This window comes from Pleurodeles waltl, chromosome 4_1 (genome assembly GCF_031143425.1).
Source record: "Pleurodeles waltl isolate 20211129_DDA chromosome 4_1, aPleWal1.hap1.20221129, whole genome shotgun sequence".
NCBI lineage: Eukaryota > Metazoa > Chordata > Amphibia > Caudata > Salamandridae > Pleurodeles > Pleurodeles waltl.
In genome coordinates this window covers 179,814,788-179,831,206 of record NC_090442.1, presented here as the reverse complement: position 1 = coordinate 179,831,206, position 16,419 = coordinate 179,814,788, and the positions used below count along the sequence as shown (strand labels likewise).

At 44.2% G+C, this 16,419-nt stretch overlaps 1 protein-coding gene across 2 annotated transcripts in view; it reads left to right on the top strand.

Annotated features, from left to right (window-relative positions):
- The window catches only part of SVOPL (SVOP like), a 244,704-nt gene that overhangs the window by 205,499 nt on the left and 22,786 nt on the right, over positions 1 to 16,419 (top strand). For both annotated transcript variants that reach the window (XM_069227985.1, XM_069227984.1), the window contains exons 14-15: positions 1,890 to 1,979; positions 8,651 to 8,764. In XM_069227985.1, the coding sequence (XP_069084086.1) occupies positions 1,890 to 1,979; positions 8,651 to 8,764 (204 nt within the window). The remainder of the gene's footprint in view (positions 1 to 1,889; positions 1,980 to 8,650; positions 8,765 to 16,419) is intronic.

Genomic DNA, 16,419 nt, shown 5'->3' with positions numbered 1-16,419 from the left:
TAGCAGTTGTTCTTTGCAGACTTGGTTGGCTGCTGCAAAATCCCCAAAACGAGGTGTAGTGTATCCTAAGGAAACTTGCAGTACTTTACTCCTGCTTTTATGGGCTCTGGGGTGGGGTAATTTTCTTACCTTTACTGTATTCTTACTCTCCTAGTGATTCTGCACACACTACACTTGTCTGGGGGGAATTTGTGACTCACATTCTACTTTTTTAGTATATGGTTTGTGTTGCCCCTAGACCTATTTTCTCCCATTGCATTCTATAGGATCTCCTACTGTTTGCATTGTTCTATGACTATTTACTTGTCTAGTTTTGGTGTCTAGTGTATTTATTGTTTATAATACTTACCTCCAGAAGGAGTATTGTCTCTAAGATATTTTTGGTACTGTGTCACCCAAATAAATACCTTTATGTTTGGTAACACTGAGTATTGTCTTTACTTGTGTATAAGTACTGTGTAACTATAAGTAGTATTGCATGAGCTTTGCATGTCTCCTAGTTCAGCCCAAGATGCTCTGCTGTAGCTACCTCTATCAGCCTAAGCTGCTAGAACACTACTACATTCACTAACAAGGGATAACCGGGCCTGGTGTAAAGTGTAAGTACCCAAGGTACCCACTACAAACCAGGCCAGCCTCCTACACACCCTCCCATGACAGGAGACATGGCTCCACAACCATGTTATACAGATCCTTTCCAAACAGTGTGATGAAGATGATGTCACTGCATTAAATTATTTCCATCTACCAAGAACCAATACTGTCTTTATAATGACATCTTACTACATGCTGCATCTGGGGAGTGTGAAAAACTTTACTATCTTTATCTATTGGAGGCAAATATAATGTAGATGCATTCAATGTATCTCTCATTTGTTTTATATCTTAAATTCAAATTCAGCAAAGAAACAAACACTCTTCTCAAGCAACCTTATTTTAGTGAAAAGAGATTCCTTGACATTGTGTCAAGAAATTGCAGGAGACATGTCTCAGATGCCGTGATCCAATGGGGCACTGCCTGCATACAGTATGGCCATGCTGTCAATAGGGCAATCATGGTTCAGACCCACAGGAGAGTATTGTGTCGACATTTAAATGCCTTCCGCCCCCAATAGGGCTTAATATATCCTCTCTGATATAGACATCAATAAATATGTACAAACTCTGTTGTGAATTGATCTTCTCGTTGCAGAATAGACATTGCTGGTGCGGTACTTATCCACCAAGCTTAGCCGGGATCTGAGAGAGGCTCGGACCACTGTATCACATTGGCGATCCCAATTTATAGTGCTAGGTGATGTCCCCAGAAGCATTGCAAGATGTTGGAGGAATGGGGCCAATATAGAGGGCTGATTGTGAATAAAAGAGAGGTGGGTTTTTAGCCGTCATGCGGTGTATCTTGAAAGAGCTGTTCCGTAGTCTGAAGTATGTTGTACGCAATGTTGCAAGTAAACAGTCATGCTCTTTACACATAGTGATCTGCGTACCCATCCCTTTTTTGATCATGAGTCTATGACACTTGTCTTTTGTTCATGTCATTTGCTTACTGAAATGCTGCTAAGATTGTTTGTTGAAGTAAAAGGAATGTCAGGAGTCATTAAAGGAGGGAAAGTCACAAGACAAAGATGAGGAGGAATTTATACGGTGGACAGACCTGGTAATAATATGCAGAGGCACAACTACTAATGATTTCCAGTAGTCTGGGATGAACACATCTGTTGGAGACGTGAGGTCCAAGCACTAGGTTCTGTGGTACTGAGAATAGGCACAGAAAGGGGCATACTGGATGGGTTGGATGTTTATAGCCGAAACACAATTGCTTATTTTTATCTGAATTATGTTAGTCTGGTTTTTAGTTTTTTTTCTATATTTCTTCCCTCCCATCTTAGGTGTACCCAACTGTGATGAGAGCCATAGGCATGGGGACCAGTGGATCTGTCTGTCGCATAGGAGCAATGACAGCTCCATTTATAGCACAAGTAAGTGACTTTGTCCAAGGCAAAAATACTCACGATACTATTTCTCCAATACGTCCCCTGAGATGGTTTACATATTCATTACACATGAGAGGTACATATTCCAATGTGTTGTATACAGCAACATGAATAACTTACATATTTTGAATTCGTGTAATTTAAATAACAGTTTTTTTAACCTTTTTATTGATGTTCTTTTATGTAAGAAAGCATCAAATTGTTGTTATTTCATGCTATGGTGAGAGGAGTGAACGTTTTCGTAAATGTAAGAAAAGACTACCATTAGGCTGGGTATTTGCCATCTGATTTTAAGAGCTCCGAAGAAGTCATCTATAAAAAAGGGACAATGATGAGTTGAATACATGAGGTAGGGCACTTGGTTGCCCTCACACCTGAGTGACCAGTCGTAAGAACAGTGACATGTATGCCGTAGGTGTAGCTTGGTGCGGTGGGTGTCACATAAAGACACTTGGTGAAACGGCCATGGTGAGCAAATTCAGTGAAGAAAATAGCCCATAACAAGACAACAAAAGGTCTCCAAATAGCCGACATTTGGTAGGCTCGGCCCAAACTGGCACCCTTAGCTCTTCATAGCCTGCTCTCTGTGCCAAAGTCTTCATCATCTAGTCTACTATTTGACTTCATGACTGATTTTTATTTGTTTTGATGGAGTCTTCAAAGAAGTCATCGAACCATTTTAGGGACATTTGAGAAAAGCATTAATATACATGCTAACATAGCACAGACGTCATAGGTTATCGTATAACCCTAGAATATTTGTAAAAAGTAAGAGCTTTATTTGTGAATTTTTACTACATTTCCTTTGTTAGATGTTTTGCCGACTTTGAAGCCTGTATCAAAACAAAGATTACATGTTATGTTATACCTTCCTGATTTTTTACTTACTTGTAATGTACAAAGTAAATTCTGGACAGTTAAGTGTTGGAGAGCAGTAACCTGTTAGAAGTTACTTTTATTCAAAGAATCAGGATTAATCTGTCCTTTCCTCAGTAATGTCCTACCACAATCTTTTTTTCATTGTGGTACTCAAGGGAGGTGGTAGGGGTAAGTGGAAGTTGTGGGGGTGAATATTTCAAAGGTCACAGGAATTGAACCGACGGGTGGACGGAGAAGTAAAGCACAGAGTGGCAGGGAAAGTGACAAGCGGATAAATGCTGAAAGAAGAGAAAATATCTGTAAAGCAAAGCAAAGGAACACTTTTAGGAAATGTCATTGTAAGAACAAAATGCAGGGATGACTTTGTAATGCAGGGTTGTGGGGATAGAATATGTAGAAGACAACCAGAAAAAGAAGAATTTATGAGTAAAAAGTTATGTTTTGCATTCACAGTGGATAGGTTCTGCCGGGGACACAGATGATAGGTAGTAGAACGAATAAGAGGGAGGACTTGGATTCAAAAGACAAAGGGCCTGATTTAGATTTCGGCATATGGGTTACTCAATCACAGTGGGAACGGATATTCCATCCGCCGAATTATAAATCGAATTATTTCCTATGGGATTTAGATTTTGTCGGATGGGAAATCCGTCACCGTTGTGACCGAGTAACCCATCTGCCCTGTGCTTAATTTGTAAATAAAAACGTGCCAGTTCCCAAAGCTCTCCTCTTAAACACGCGGCTGCTGCAATTAAATGTGCGAGCACAGAATACTGAGGCAGCGTAATCCTGGAGCCATCTCGGGACTCTTTAATCCATTTACAGCCATTCCCTGCCCCTTCAGCTCACTCTTGCAGCTTTCTGCTTTCATCCATTGTGACGCTTTTTCGTTTTTCTCTTTCTCCGTCCTTCTCATATGTGTATTTTGCCTGCAGTAAATTCTTGAGGCAAAAAGTAAGTGCCGGCCCTCAAAAATAAGGGCTGGTGCTCCACACCTGAAACATCGAGCATAAATTAAGCACTGCATCTCCCGAAAACTAAATCAGGCCCAAAGTCCTGTGGGACCCTCTGTAGCTTAGTGTAGATAAGACAGTGGGATCAGGCGGAGATACATCCTAGCACAGTGGTTCCAAACCTTTTGACTTCTGCAGACCCCCACTTTATCATTACTGTAACCCTGAGACCTCCACTAAATCATTACTGGAAGCCAGGGACCCAAGCCTAAATATTGTCCAGGATTTGAACCACAAAACAATACACAAAAAATACAGAAACAAGCATTCCTTCAAACACATACACAAATGATAACACATTTTAATTTGCAAACAAATAAAATAAACATTTTAATTTTAATCTGTTAATATTAGGTAATATTCTAAGCAGTCATGGATTCCCTGACTAGGCTTCACACCCCCCCTGGGGTCCCTGGACCACAGGTTGGGAACCACTGTCCTAGGATTTTAGAGGACTATACAAAAGATGGTTATAGCGTTAATAACTACTGTGTTCCAATGCTCAACAAAGACAGGATAGATTCTCAAGGGCTAGGAAAAGGTGGATGTGGCACCAGTTTATCAAAGATGGGTCTGGTGAAGCCTGTCAACTACAGGCCAGAGGGCTTGCCGTTAATTATGGAACATAATAAATTCACTTATAAAGGACAGGATTATGTAAAACAGAGCATAGTGGTGGAGGTGAGATACGTTGACTCTGGCAAAGTTTTCATTTAAATCCACAGAGAAAACATTTAAATATGGCAGGCATCTTTAGAATGTCAATTAGGTTGGGAAATTGGGTTGCGATCTTGCACAGGAAACAGAGAATGCCCTATTGTATGGAGAGGATTCTGAAGAACTGGAGACATGTTCTTAGTTTGATATTCAATAAGACATTTACAAATGACATTAACTATAAACAACAGAGCACTGCCATTGGTTTTATATTTCAAGGGTCTGGACACATGATATGTTACTAAGGTGAGTTGGAAGAGTATTCCAGAGAGTGATGTTCTTCAAACCATCAAAGAATAGTCTGATATAGGAGACAGGACAACATCATTTGTTTTATATGTTCATGCTTGTTGAGTGCAGACTAGTCCCTAATGGGTTTTAGTAAACTGTACAAGGATGTACAAAGAGCTGGGGCCATCCAGAAGGGAAGGAGGCACAAAGGAAGTCCAGCAAACTGTTTCACAAGTTAATATATTTATCTCATGCGTCTGCACGAATGTAGACTAGAAGGTACATAATAGCATAAAGTTACAGTCAGTGTCTGGTTGCAAATTTGTGTTCAGCTGCCAGGAAACAGCCTTTAAAATGAAGCCTTAACCACAAATGCATTTACCATGTATGCCTTTACTATGCTGGTAGGTGTTTGTGCCTTTAGCACATATGCCTTTACTAGGCATGATAAGTAGTAAATATATATATATATATATATATATATATATATATATATATATATATATATACACATATATACACACACACACACATGTACATATATACATATATACACACACATAGACACTGAAAAAAGCAAAGGTTACAGGGACTCTATTGTTAGGTTCATATTTTACACATACAAACCATAGAAGTTCAGCAGTTATAGTTATCTCAAGTCACCATAACTCATTCCCTAAGATGACTACAACTCGTGCCCCCGACAGACACAGTTTTCTCATCAATTATGTCAATGGAAAATATTGCAGTGATATTATCAATGATGTCATATAAGATGTCATGAGTGATATAATATGTGTGGTAATTAGCAGTGATAGTTTCCTTAGGGCATGAGTTATAGTTACTTGAGATAACTATAACTGCTGAATTGTTATGGTTTTGTGTGTGTAAAATCTGAACTTATATTTAACGTAACCTTTCTTTTTTTCAGCGAATTTCTAAGGTTTTTTAAATTCTATTTCCTAACTATAACATCCCTGCAACGTTTTGGTTTTTCAGTGAATTTCTGTTTTTTAATGCTATTTCCCAGCTACAACATCCCTGTAAACTTTGGCTCTTTATTGAATTTCACCGTTTTTGAGTGAGTGGGTCTGTAAGTGGGTGTGTGAGTGGTTGTATGGGTCCCTGAGTGATTGTGCAGGTTCTGAGTTGTTGTGTGAGTGGTTTTGTGGGTCTGTGACTGGGTGTGTGAGTGGCTGTATTGGGCGTGGGGGTGGAAGTGGTTGTGTGGGTGTTTAAGTGGGTGTGGGTGTGTTAGTGTTTTATTGTGTGTGTGAGTGGTTTTGTGTTTCGGTGGGTGACTGTATGGGTGTCTGAGTGGTTGTGTGGGTCTGTGAGTGGGTGTGTGAGTGGCTGTATAGGTATGTGAGTGGTTTTGTGGGTGTGTAAATGGGTGAGTTGATATGTGAGTGGGTGAGTGTTTTTGTGGTTCTGTGAGTGGATGTATGGATGTGTGGGTGTGTGAGTGAGTAGGTATGTGGGTCTGTGAGTCTTTGTATTTTTTTTGTATATTTTTTTTTAATTGGGGGCTGGATCCGCAGACCCGCCGCAGCGCTCAAAGCGGGGCCGTGCTGAGTGCTTCAGTGGATCCCTGAATCCTTGTGTGCTAAAAATAAACATTTGTACACAATTTCTTGCCCATCACAGACCCCTCAATCAGACCGATGGGGGTCAGTATACCTTTACCCTGACCCCTTCTTCACTTTTGAAGTTAATTCCCCCCCCCCGGGCACCGAGTCCTGATGCACAAAATGTCAGGTGCAACTTCCCTTTCAGGTTGAGGCAAGCCAATCATGGCATTGACGTGGATCTGCTGTGGTGCATCCGTGTCTCTAGGTATAGACAATCTTTTTACTTTAATAACTACAAAACTATTGAACACATTTACACCAAATTACAGAAAACACTCTTTCAAGACCAGGAATACACATTTTTGGACCCCCCCCTCATTTTTCTTGACCCCTGCTTGATGGATCACGCAAAAGTTTCCAGACAGCAGCTGTACTGACTGGCAAACTAGTTTTGAAAATTTTGTGAGGCTTCATCAAATAACGCCAAATTATTAGCAAAAATAAACATGCTCTTATTGAAACTATGGAGCATATTTATACTCTGTTTGCGCCGAATGTGCGTCAAACATTTTGACGCACATTCTGCGCAAACCTTGCCCCACATTTAAACTATGACGCCTGACCCGCGGACATCAAAAAACCTCTGTGTGCGTCATTTTTAGGATGCGGGAAACCGCCTTGCGTTAATGACGTGCAAGGTAGGCGTTCCCATCCAAAAAATGACTTTAAGGCATGTGCGCCTTATTTATACTCCTGCGTCATTTTGACGCACAGGAGGGGCGGGCCTTAAAAATGGGGCACAGCCTGATGTGCGCCGTTTTTTAACACCTGGGTGATGGCGAGGCGTTAAGAGACCTGTGGGCTCACTTCCGCGGTCTCTGACCATGGAAGCAGTCCAGAGGTGCCCTTCCCTCCCCCCAGGGACACCCCCTGCCAACCTCTACCACCCCAGGAGGACACCCATGGATGGGGGAGTTGAGGTAAGTATGATTTTTTTATTTTTTAAAGTGGCATAGGGGGGCCTAATTTGCCCCCCCTACATGCCACTGTGCCCAATTGCCATGCCCAGGGGACAGGTTTGCATCAAAAAGTATAAATATGGGCCTATTTTCTAACTATAACTACCTACTGGTTCTATCTATCTATCTATCTATCTATCTATCTATCTATCTATCTATCTATCTATCTATCTATCTATCTATCTCTTTATCTAGCTATATGAGGTTTATGTGTGGGCAGTGGTAAAGGGTGGTAAGGGTAATTTTAGGGTTTGGTGTATGCAGTGATATAGGGTGGAAATGGTTATGTGGTGGTAAGGCTGCATGGAAAAGCCCTGCGTTGTATTTCCATATATCCTGAGCTGCTTGCTTGTGGGAATAAAGACAGGTATCCAATATTTGCATATTTATTGTGTATAATGATAATGCATGTCACGAGGAAGACTCAACTGTTATATACCCACTGTGATTCAGAACCCAGGCAGGCACTGAGGGGGAGGTTTGGACTCTTAGAAGAAGAAGTTTGCAACATTGTAAAATGGACTCCATCTACGTATAGTCAGAGCATGCAGTTACTACTATATGCTTTTTTTTCCCTTTTACTACCCTTGGTCTCCGGTATCATGAAGGCAAGCAGGAAGAGAAATTAAACATCACTCTGGAAAATGTTTGCGTTATGCAATTTCCATGCATTACCCTCCCGCAGACACTTTAAAAGAAAATATGAAGTTGATAGTGTCTAAGGGTGGGGCAGTGTATCAATGTTTGTTGCCTTAGGAAGCACAAGTGTGATCTCACGTCTGCTACCCCAGCGTGTTGGTGAATTGACATTATGTCCTGCAACACAGTAGGACATTATAAGGAGAATAGGGTAATTACCTAGGATGTACTGGGTCTGATTGGTGAAAAATACAACAATCCACCTAGCTGTCTTTTACGAGTACCTTTGGAATCCAAAAACACCTTTACTCCCTTGGAGAGTACTTTTTAACTGTTAGCCTGGGTGACGAGAGGCTCTTCCAATTTCTAGTACAGAACATGCTCTTACCATTAATTAGGGCATTTTGTGCTCCTGGTTAAAGTGTAATTGATGCTAGACTCATGCAGATGATGGTCAAAGAGTATATGTTGGTGAAATTCCATATGGGATTCAAATATAAACTGTTGAGCAGTGTACAGGACAACACATAAAATGCTTTACACAAGGGGTCCACCTAGGGGACTCAGATGTTATCTCTCATTTGCAGGTATTGATGAGCACATCTGTAGTTGGAGCCCTCTGCTTGTTCGCCACCGTCTGCGTAGTCTGCGCCCTCTCTGCATTCAGCTTGCCCATAGAGACAAAGGGAAGAGCACTCCAGGTAAGAAGAGCTTGTGGCAATGAGAGGTGTTGTGAATGTGTGGCAAGACGTCCGTTAACCACAGTGTGGCAGCGTAGTGGCCAGCTAGCCTGTAAAAAGGGCGACGGCCCAATCAGCGTTTTCACAGAATGCTGCCAAGTTATATCAACAAACTTGACCGCTATAATTGGACCTTTCTGTAAATAACCAATTGTAGGGCCTTTTATTTCCATTATTGTGGTTAACCGTGACCTCTACGGAGAGACTGTCCTGTACATGAATTTTACTTCAACCACTATTAAAAAGACACTAAACTGCATTCTCCCTCAAGGTAGACGAAATATGTTGATAATCCTTTTATGCTTCCCCTATCCCACCACCTGTTGTTTTGATAAGCTTTCCTCGCTGCCTCCCATTATACTTAAAATAATTGGTTCAGTTTGCCACACTTTCACCATGTCCCCATTGTGATGTTACCACATGTGCCATTGTACTTGTTACCTACCTTATTCTAGATCCACAGTCCTGCCATGCTTTTCTCATACCCTCTCCATAGTCCTTACCACACCCCATTCCAATGTGCTACTAACATTTTCTCTCAATAAACTACTACCACAGCCACTTAATGTGCCTTTATGAACTCCACCATCTTTCTAGACGATAATTATATCTCCTATCATACAATTCAGGCATTTCTTCAATGAGCTCATGTCTATCTGCAATTCTGCTTCAACTCCCACTTCCCTTGTGTTACATTGATTTTTTCTACTGTGCTGCTATAGTAGAATGTCTCTTATACTAGTCTCATTGTCAATGTTATCACATGGATTTTGGTCCTCATGTACTTCTGTTGTGCCCTCATTCAACTAATGCCCAGGCTTGATTATATTGGTTTACTGTTATTTAGAAGTTGGAATGTGTATTTTCTCTTTGACTGATAGTGGGCTGTATGGCAAAGACTTTGTCCTGAACAAACCTACTGTGTGAGGATGCTCTTCACTTTTGCTATCTTGTTCTTCCCACCTTCCTTTACCTCATAGTCGTGTAGTGTATCTTCCATTGATGAAACATCTACTGCTCTACTCCTAGTATATGCCCGACCCGGTGTACTTTCCCAAACCTTGTGGTAATGATACCCCTCATTCAGTTGTGCTATATCTTCTTTACTTTCTTCCACCACACTACACCCGTCTGCCATTGTCCTTCTCAAACTCATGTGTGTATTTTGTTTGTACTGACTTCACCTATCACGCCACAATAGTGCACTTGTGTCCATTGGGGGTGATAAGGAGAGATGGAGACCAGAGCTATTTATCCAAACTTCCTCATTATTCACAAGAGGTTAAATTCTGGAGAAATGTTTGGAAAGATTCTGGACGGCTTTTCGAAACAAATAAAGAATGCGCAATTGGGAAAGTTAAATAGTCACTATCTCCTCTTCCGCATCGCATCCCTTACTATGTGAGACCTCTGAGCCCAGAGGGTTGCAATCCATTTTCTTTTTAGTATTATCAAGAAAGGTTTCATTCTTTTCTATCCTCATAGAATTGCCAATATTACTTCTTATTTTATTTCTCCTTTCCCCAAAACTGTGGGGAATGTATAGCGTTTGGTGAAAGCGGGGCATCTCCCAAAGTGCGGCACATGTCCCATCTGCCAAACTCACGGTTCCGATGCTTCATTAAGAGTTGGGGCAAGTGCCAGGTTTAAACCAGCTGAGCATTTGACCCAGTGACCCATCTGGTACTGGGACACCGGGTCATACTGACGATCAGCCTCTCAATATGGGGCGTGCGACCGTCCCTCATTTTTCCAGCCCATGGTCACCCCGTAAAAAAACGTAGAATGGCAGGTAAAATGTATAATGCCCCCCACCTGCAGAGAGAAAACTCCCTGCGTGTTGGGCCATTTATTTTTGTACTGTGAAAACAAACTCTTCCAATGGGAGTTTATTTTCTAAATAAAAACAAGTTTGCCAGGAGGACGCTAGAAACATCACTCTCACTCGGCTAGCCTTCAGTGTGATGAAGGAAGCAGTTGGAGTCGCAGCTCCCTTTGCAGTAAAGAGATCCCCATCAGGCAAGTGCAGCCATATGGCAGGCGGTTTCCTCTAGGGTGACGGAGCTCATCTGTCACCCTAGGTGGGTGAGTTGTGCGCCATGGTCTAAATTACCCTCTATGTCCTTGTCATCTTGCTTGTGCTGAGTAAATTGAAGCAGGTAAGATTTTTCTCTTATTATATATGATGATGTATTTTGCAACGTGTTTATTCTTCTGGTTTTAAAGAGGACACAGGGACACAGAGAGGTTCCTTGGCCCATTTGACTCTGTGCTTTAGCTGGGGACGTATTACCTAAAATGCTGAATACAGCATGGCAGACACAGGTGGTGCTATCTAGTGCTCAGCTATTGCTAAAGTAGCCAGTCAGACAAAGGCAGTGAACTGGGTCTTTAAATTCCGGCAAAGGATGGACATGGGCATCTGAACTAACATAACAGATCGTGCAAAAGTGGGTTTAGGTCGTTTCAGGAGCAACAAGTGATTATCTGTGGTGTAGGAAAATGCCACTGTTGGCATGGCTACCCCCTAACCTTTTGCCTTTTGTTGATGTCAGCCTTGATTGAAAGTGTGCTGGGACCCTGCTAACCAGGCCCCAGCACCAGTGTTCTTTCCCTACAACTGTACCTTTGTCTCCACAATTGGCACAGCCCTGGCACACAGATAAGTCCCTTGTAAAAGGTACCCCTCGTACCAAGGGACCTGTGGCCAGGGAAGGTCTCTACGGGCTGCAGCATGTACTATGCTACCCTGGGGACCCCTCACTGAGCACATGTACACTGCCCCACAGCTTATGTGTGCTGGTGGGGAGAAAAACACTTAGTTCACATGGCACTCCCCTCAGAGTGCCATGCCCACAACCTCTAGCAGGCCTTACAGCCCTAAGGCAGGGTGCACTACACCACAGATGAGGGCATACCTGCATGAGCACTATGCCCCTACAGTGTCTAAGCCAATTCTTAGACATTGCAAGTGCAGGGTAGCCATAAAGAGTATATGGTCTGGGAGTTTGTCAAACACGAACTCCACAGTCCCATAATGGCTATACTGAATACTGGGAGGTTTGGTATCAAACGTGTCAGCACAGTAAATCCACACTGATGCCAGTGTGAGATTTATTGAGAAATGCACTCAGAGGGCATCTTAGAGATGCCCCCTGCATGCCAGCCCAACTGCTAGTGTTAGGCTGACCGTTCTCTGCCAGCCTGCCACTCACAGACTAGTTTCTGGCCACATGGGGTGAGTGCCTTTGTGCACTCTGGGACCAGGAACAAAGCCTGTCCTGGGTGGAGGTGCTTCACACATCCCCCTGCAGGAACTGTAACACCTGGCAGTGAGCCTCAAAGGCTCAAGCCTGGTGTTACAATGCCCCAGGGCACTCCAGCTAGTAGAGATTCCCGCCCCCAGACACAGCCCCAACTTTTGGCGGCATGTCTGGAGAAGATAATGAGAAAAACAAGGAGGAGTCACCTTCCAGCCAGGACAGCCCCTAAGGTGTCCAGAGCTGAGGTGACCCCTTCCTTAGAAAATGCTCCATCTTGGCATGGAGGATTTAGCCCCATAGGATTAGGGATGTGCCCCCCACCCCAAAGGGAGGAGGCACAAGGAGGGTGTAGCCATCCTTGGGGACAGTAGCCATTGGCTACTGCCCTCCAGCCCTAAACACCCCCCTAAATCTAGTATTTAGGGGCGACCCTGAACCCAGGAAATCAGATTACTTATGACCTAACAAGAAGAAGGACTGCTGACCTGAAAACCCCGCAGAGAAGGAGACAACAACTGCTTTGGCCCCAGCCCTAACGGCCTGTCTCCAGATTCAAAGAACCTGCAACAGCGACGCATCCAGCGGGCCTAGCGACCTCTGCTGACTCAGAAGACGGCCCTGCAAACCCAAAGGACCAAGAAACTCTTGTGGACAGCAGCTCTGTCCAAAGCAACAAAGAAGAAGCCATCTTTAAAGGGACTCCCACCTCACTCCTGAAGCATGAGTCCCCACCACTCTGCACCCGACACCCCCGGCCCGTGTCCAGAGAAACCAACACTGCAAAGAGGACCCCCAGGTGACTCCAACAACATGTCCACCCTGAGACGAGCTCCCTGCACCCCCTTGACGACGCCTGCAGGAAGAATCCAGAGGACCCCCCTGACCATGACTGCACGGCCGACGCCTGGAAGAAGCACTGCACTCGCAGCCCCCAGGCCCAAGAGGAACCAACTACTGGTGCAGGAGTGACCAGCAGGCAGCCCTCATCTTTGCTCAGTCGGTGGCTCCCTTGTGCACTGCCTGCATCGCCAGAGTGACTCCCGGGTCCCTCCATTGATTCCAATACAAAACCTGACGCCTTGTTTGCACACTGCACCCGGCCGCCCCTGTTTTGCAGAGGGTGTATTTTATGTGCCTGTTTGGGACCCCCCCCAGGGCTCTACAAAATGTCCCTGGTCTGCTCCCGTGGGGGCGCAGGTACTTACCCGCTAGCTGACCGGAACCAGAGCACCCCTAGTCTCCATAGGCGCCTATGTTATTTGGGCCCCTCTTTGACCTCTGCACCTGACCGGCCCTGTGTTGCTGGGTGTTTTGGGTTAACTTGAACCCCCAATGGTGGGCTGCCTATGCCCCGGAGACTGGACTTGTAAGTGCTTTACTTACCTGACAAACTAACCTCTACTAACCTCCCCCCGGAAATGCTGAATTTTGCAGTGTCCACTTTTAAAATAGCTTATTGCCATTTTATGCTAAACTGTGTACATTACTGTTGTATATTCAAAGTTATATATTTACCTATGCCAAGTACCTTACAATTTATGTACTTGAAATCTGAATCTTGTGGTTCTAAATAAATTAAGAAAATAATATTTTTCTATATAAAAATCTATTGGCCTGGAGTTAAGTATTTGAGTGTGTATTCCCATTTATTGCCTGTGTGTACAAGTGCTTAACATTACCCTCTGATAAGCCTAACTGCTCGACCACACTAACACAAATAGAGCATTCGTATTATCTATCATTGCCACTATCAACCTCTAAGGGGAACCCCTGAACTCTGTGCACCCTGACTCTCACTTTGAGATAGTATATACAGAGTCAGCTTCCTATATGTGGTTATTAGGAACGGCCTCAAGGATAGCCATAGTTACCAGGATGTATACTTGTATGAAAGCTTGCAAACTAGGGCCCAGTTTTACATAGGAGTTACGCAACCCTGGACAGCATATTAAATTGCTGCACTGTGTGGCATGAACGGGAGAGACATGAACAGCGCCATATCTACTAAGATGTGGTGCTGCTCTTCTCTCTCCCTGCGAGGGTGCACTTTTGGTTGCCTTGCGCCAACACAGACACCCATGGGTCATAGTGCAAGGGTGTCTGTGTAGTGGATAGGCTAGATCTATTGCTGGAATGGGTCCCTTCTAGGAGAAATACTATACTTTCAGGCCCTTCCCACTTTGTACAAAGCAGCACTCATGCAAAGTGGGAAAAATGAGGAGAAATGAAAACATTTCTCTTTGTTATGCCTGCCTCGAGGAGGCGCATAATTTTGGTGGAAATCCCTTCCAGCAATTCTTTGTAGATAAGGATTTGTGTCAGAACCCATGTCCACTTTGTGCAAATTCACAGAAAGCAGCTTTGTGTTACTTTGGGTTACAAGTCAGCACAAATCACGAGTTGCCTTCGATTGTATATTCCACCACAGTACTTTGCTAGAACGCAGTACATTGTTAGAACGCTATCCTGATGCAAAGTGTTTGTAAATCCGGGCCTAGATGCTTCTCAGATGGCATTCATGAAGGAACATAGGGCCAGATGTAGCAAAAATAAAAATTGCGACTCGCATTTTGCGAGTTGATGCGACTCGCAAAATGCGAGTTGATGCGACTCGCAAAATGCGAGTCGCAAATTGGAATGCCAGAAAAAAAAGCGATCCGATTTTGCGACTCGCAGCCGGACTCGCAACGCTGTGTGCGAGCCCGCAGTTTGCGAGGTCGCTGTTTGCGAGTGTGCATAAAACGAACTCGCAATTAGCGAGTGGGTGTCGCAAATTGCGAATACCTTCAAAATTGCTTGCAGATGCAGCAGAACACTCCAGAAAGCATACCAGAACACCCTGGAAACACTTCCTGGCACATGATGATGACATCACAGCCAGGAAGTTAACAAATACACCTGGGAGGAGGGCTCAACAGTGAGCAGTGTCTCTGCCACTCACAGTAGGGTGCTGAGGAGTGGTAGGCACAGCACCATGGACGCAGCAGGGACCAGCCAGGCTGGCAGGAGGGGCAGGAGATCATAGATAACAGCCAGGACAGATTCATGTGGCACATGGCGTTAATGTGCCACACGACTGGTTGGCATTTTCCTGCCCATGGACAATTTCAACTTGTATATAGTTTCTTCATGACATTAATAAAACAGTTATTTTTGTTCCACTTAACAAATGGTTAATAGGTGAGTATGGTGGGAGTTGACACGTACCGTCCAAAATATTGCGTTGCAATGTGGTCCCGTCTCAGTCTGCCTTGATTAGCTAGACTCCTATCCCCATGATGGCGATGTGGTTGTTCTTGCTCTTCATCATCAGGATCTGGGTCTGTAGGGGTGAGAGGTAGCCCACGTCGGGTGGCTATGTTGTGGAGGATGGCGCATGCGACCACGATTTTGAAAGCGTTAATGGGGGTGTATTGGAGGGCGCCTCCACTGCGGTGGAGGCATCTGAATCTTGCCTTCAGCAGTCCGAAGGTGCGCTCGATCAGGTTCCTGGTCCTCTTATGCGCACTGTTGTATTGCCTCTCTGATTCAGTTCTGGGTGTTAAAAACGGAGTCATGATCCAAGGCCTGAGAGCATATGCACTGTCACCTGTTGGGCACAAAAGTACACGGTTAGGAAGTCCAGATTGTCGTGCACAGTGACCTGTGTGTATGTCTGCAAGTGTCTGTGGCTCTACCTAGGAGGTAACCGTCTCCAAATTCCCCACGTTCCAGGTGTTGATGTATCCCACTATGCCTAAAAATGTATGAGTCATGGGTACTGCCAGGAAACTTAGCTACGATGTCCGTGATGACATAATGGGCATCACAAACAACCTGTATGTTGAGTGAGTGGGTACACTTCCTGTTGCGGAAAATGTGTTCCAGATTAGCAGGGGGGCATATTTGAATGTGTGTCCCATCTACACACCCTATGACATGAGGAAAGTGGACAATGCGGTAAAAGTCCAGCTTTGTGCTGTTAATTTCTGCCTCATTCCTTGGTAAGTATATGAAGTGAGACGTGCGTGACTAAGGCATCTAGGAATGCCCTGAGGAACCTTGACACTGCACTTTGGGATACCCCACCTGCCACGGCAATGACCCTCTGATAGCTCCCTGAGGCCAAGAGGTGCAGTGCGCATAGCACTTGCACATGCGTAGGGATGGCGCAGCCACGCAGAGTCTTGTGTTCTAGCTGTGGTTTCAGTAAATCTATTAATTCTAGAATGGCTGTGCTGCTAAGGCGGTATTTGTCATAGATCTCCTCTTCAGTTTGCTGAAAAAGAGTCTGCCTGGTTCTATATATCTTCTCCTGTCTGTGGCCCCTCCTCCTCCTCCTCTGCTGGGCTGCGTAGACTCTCCTCCTCACTG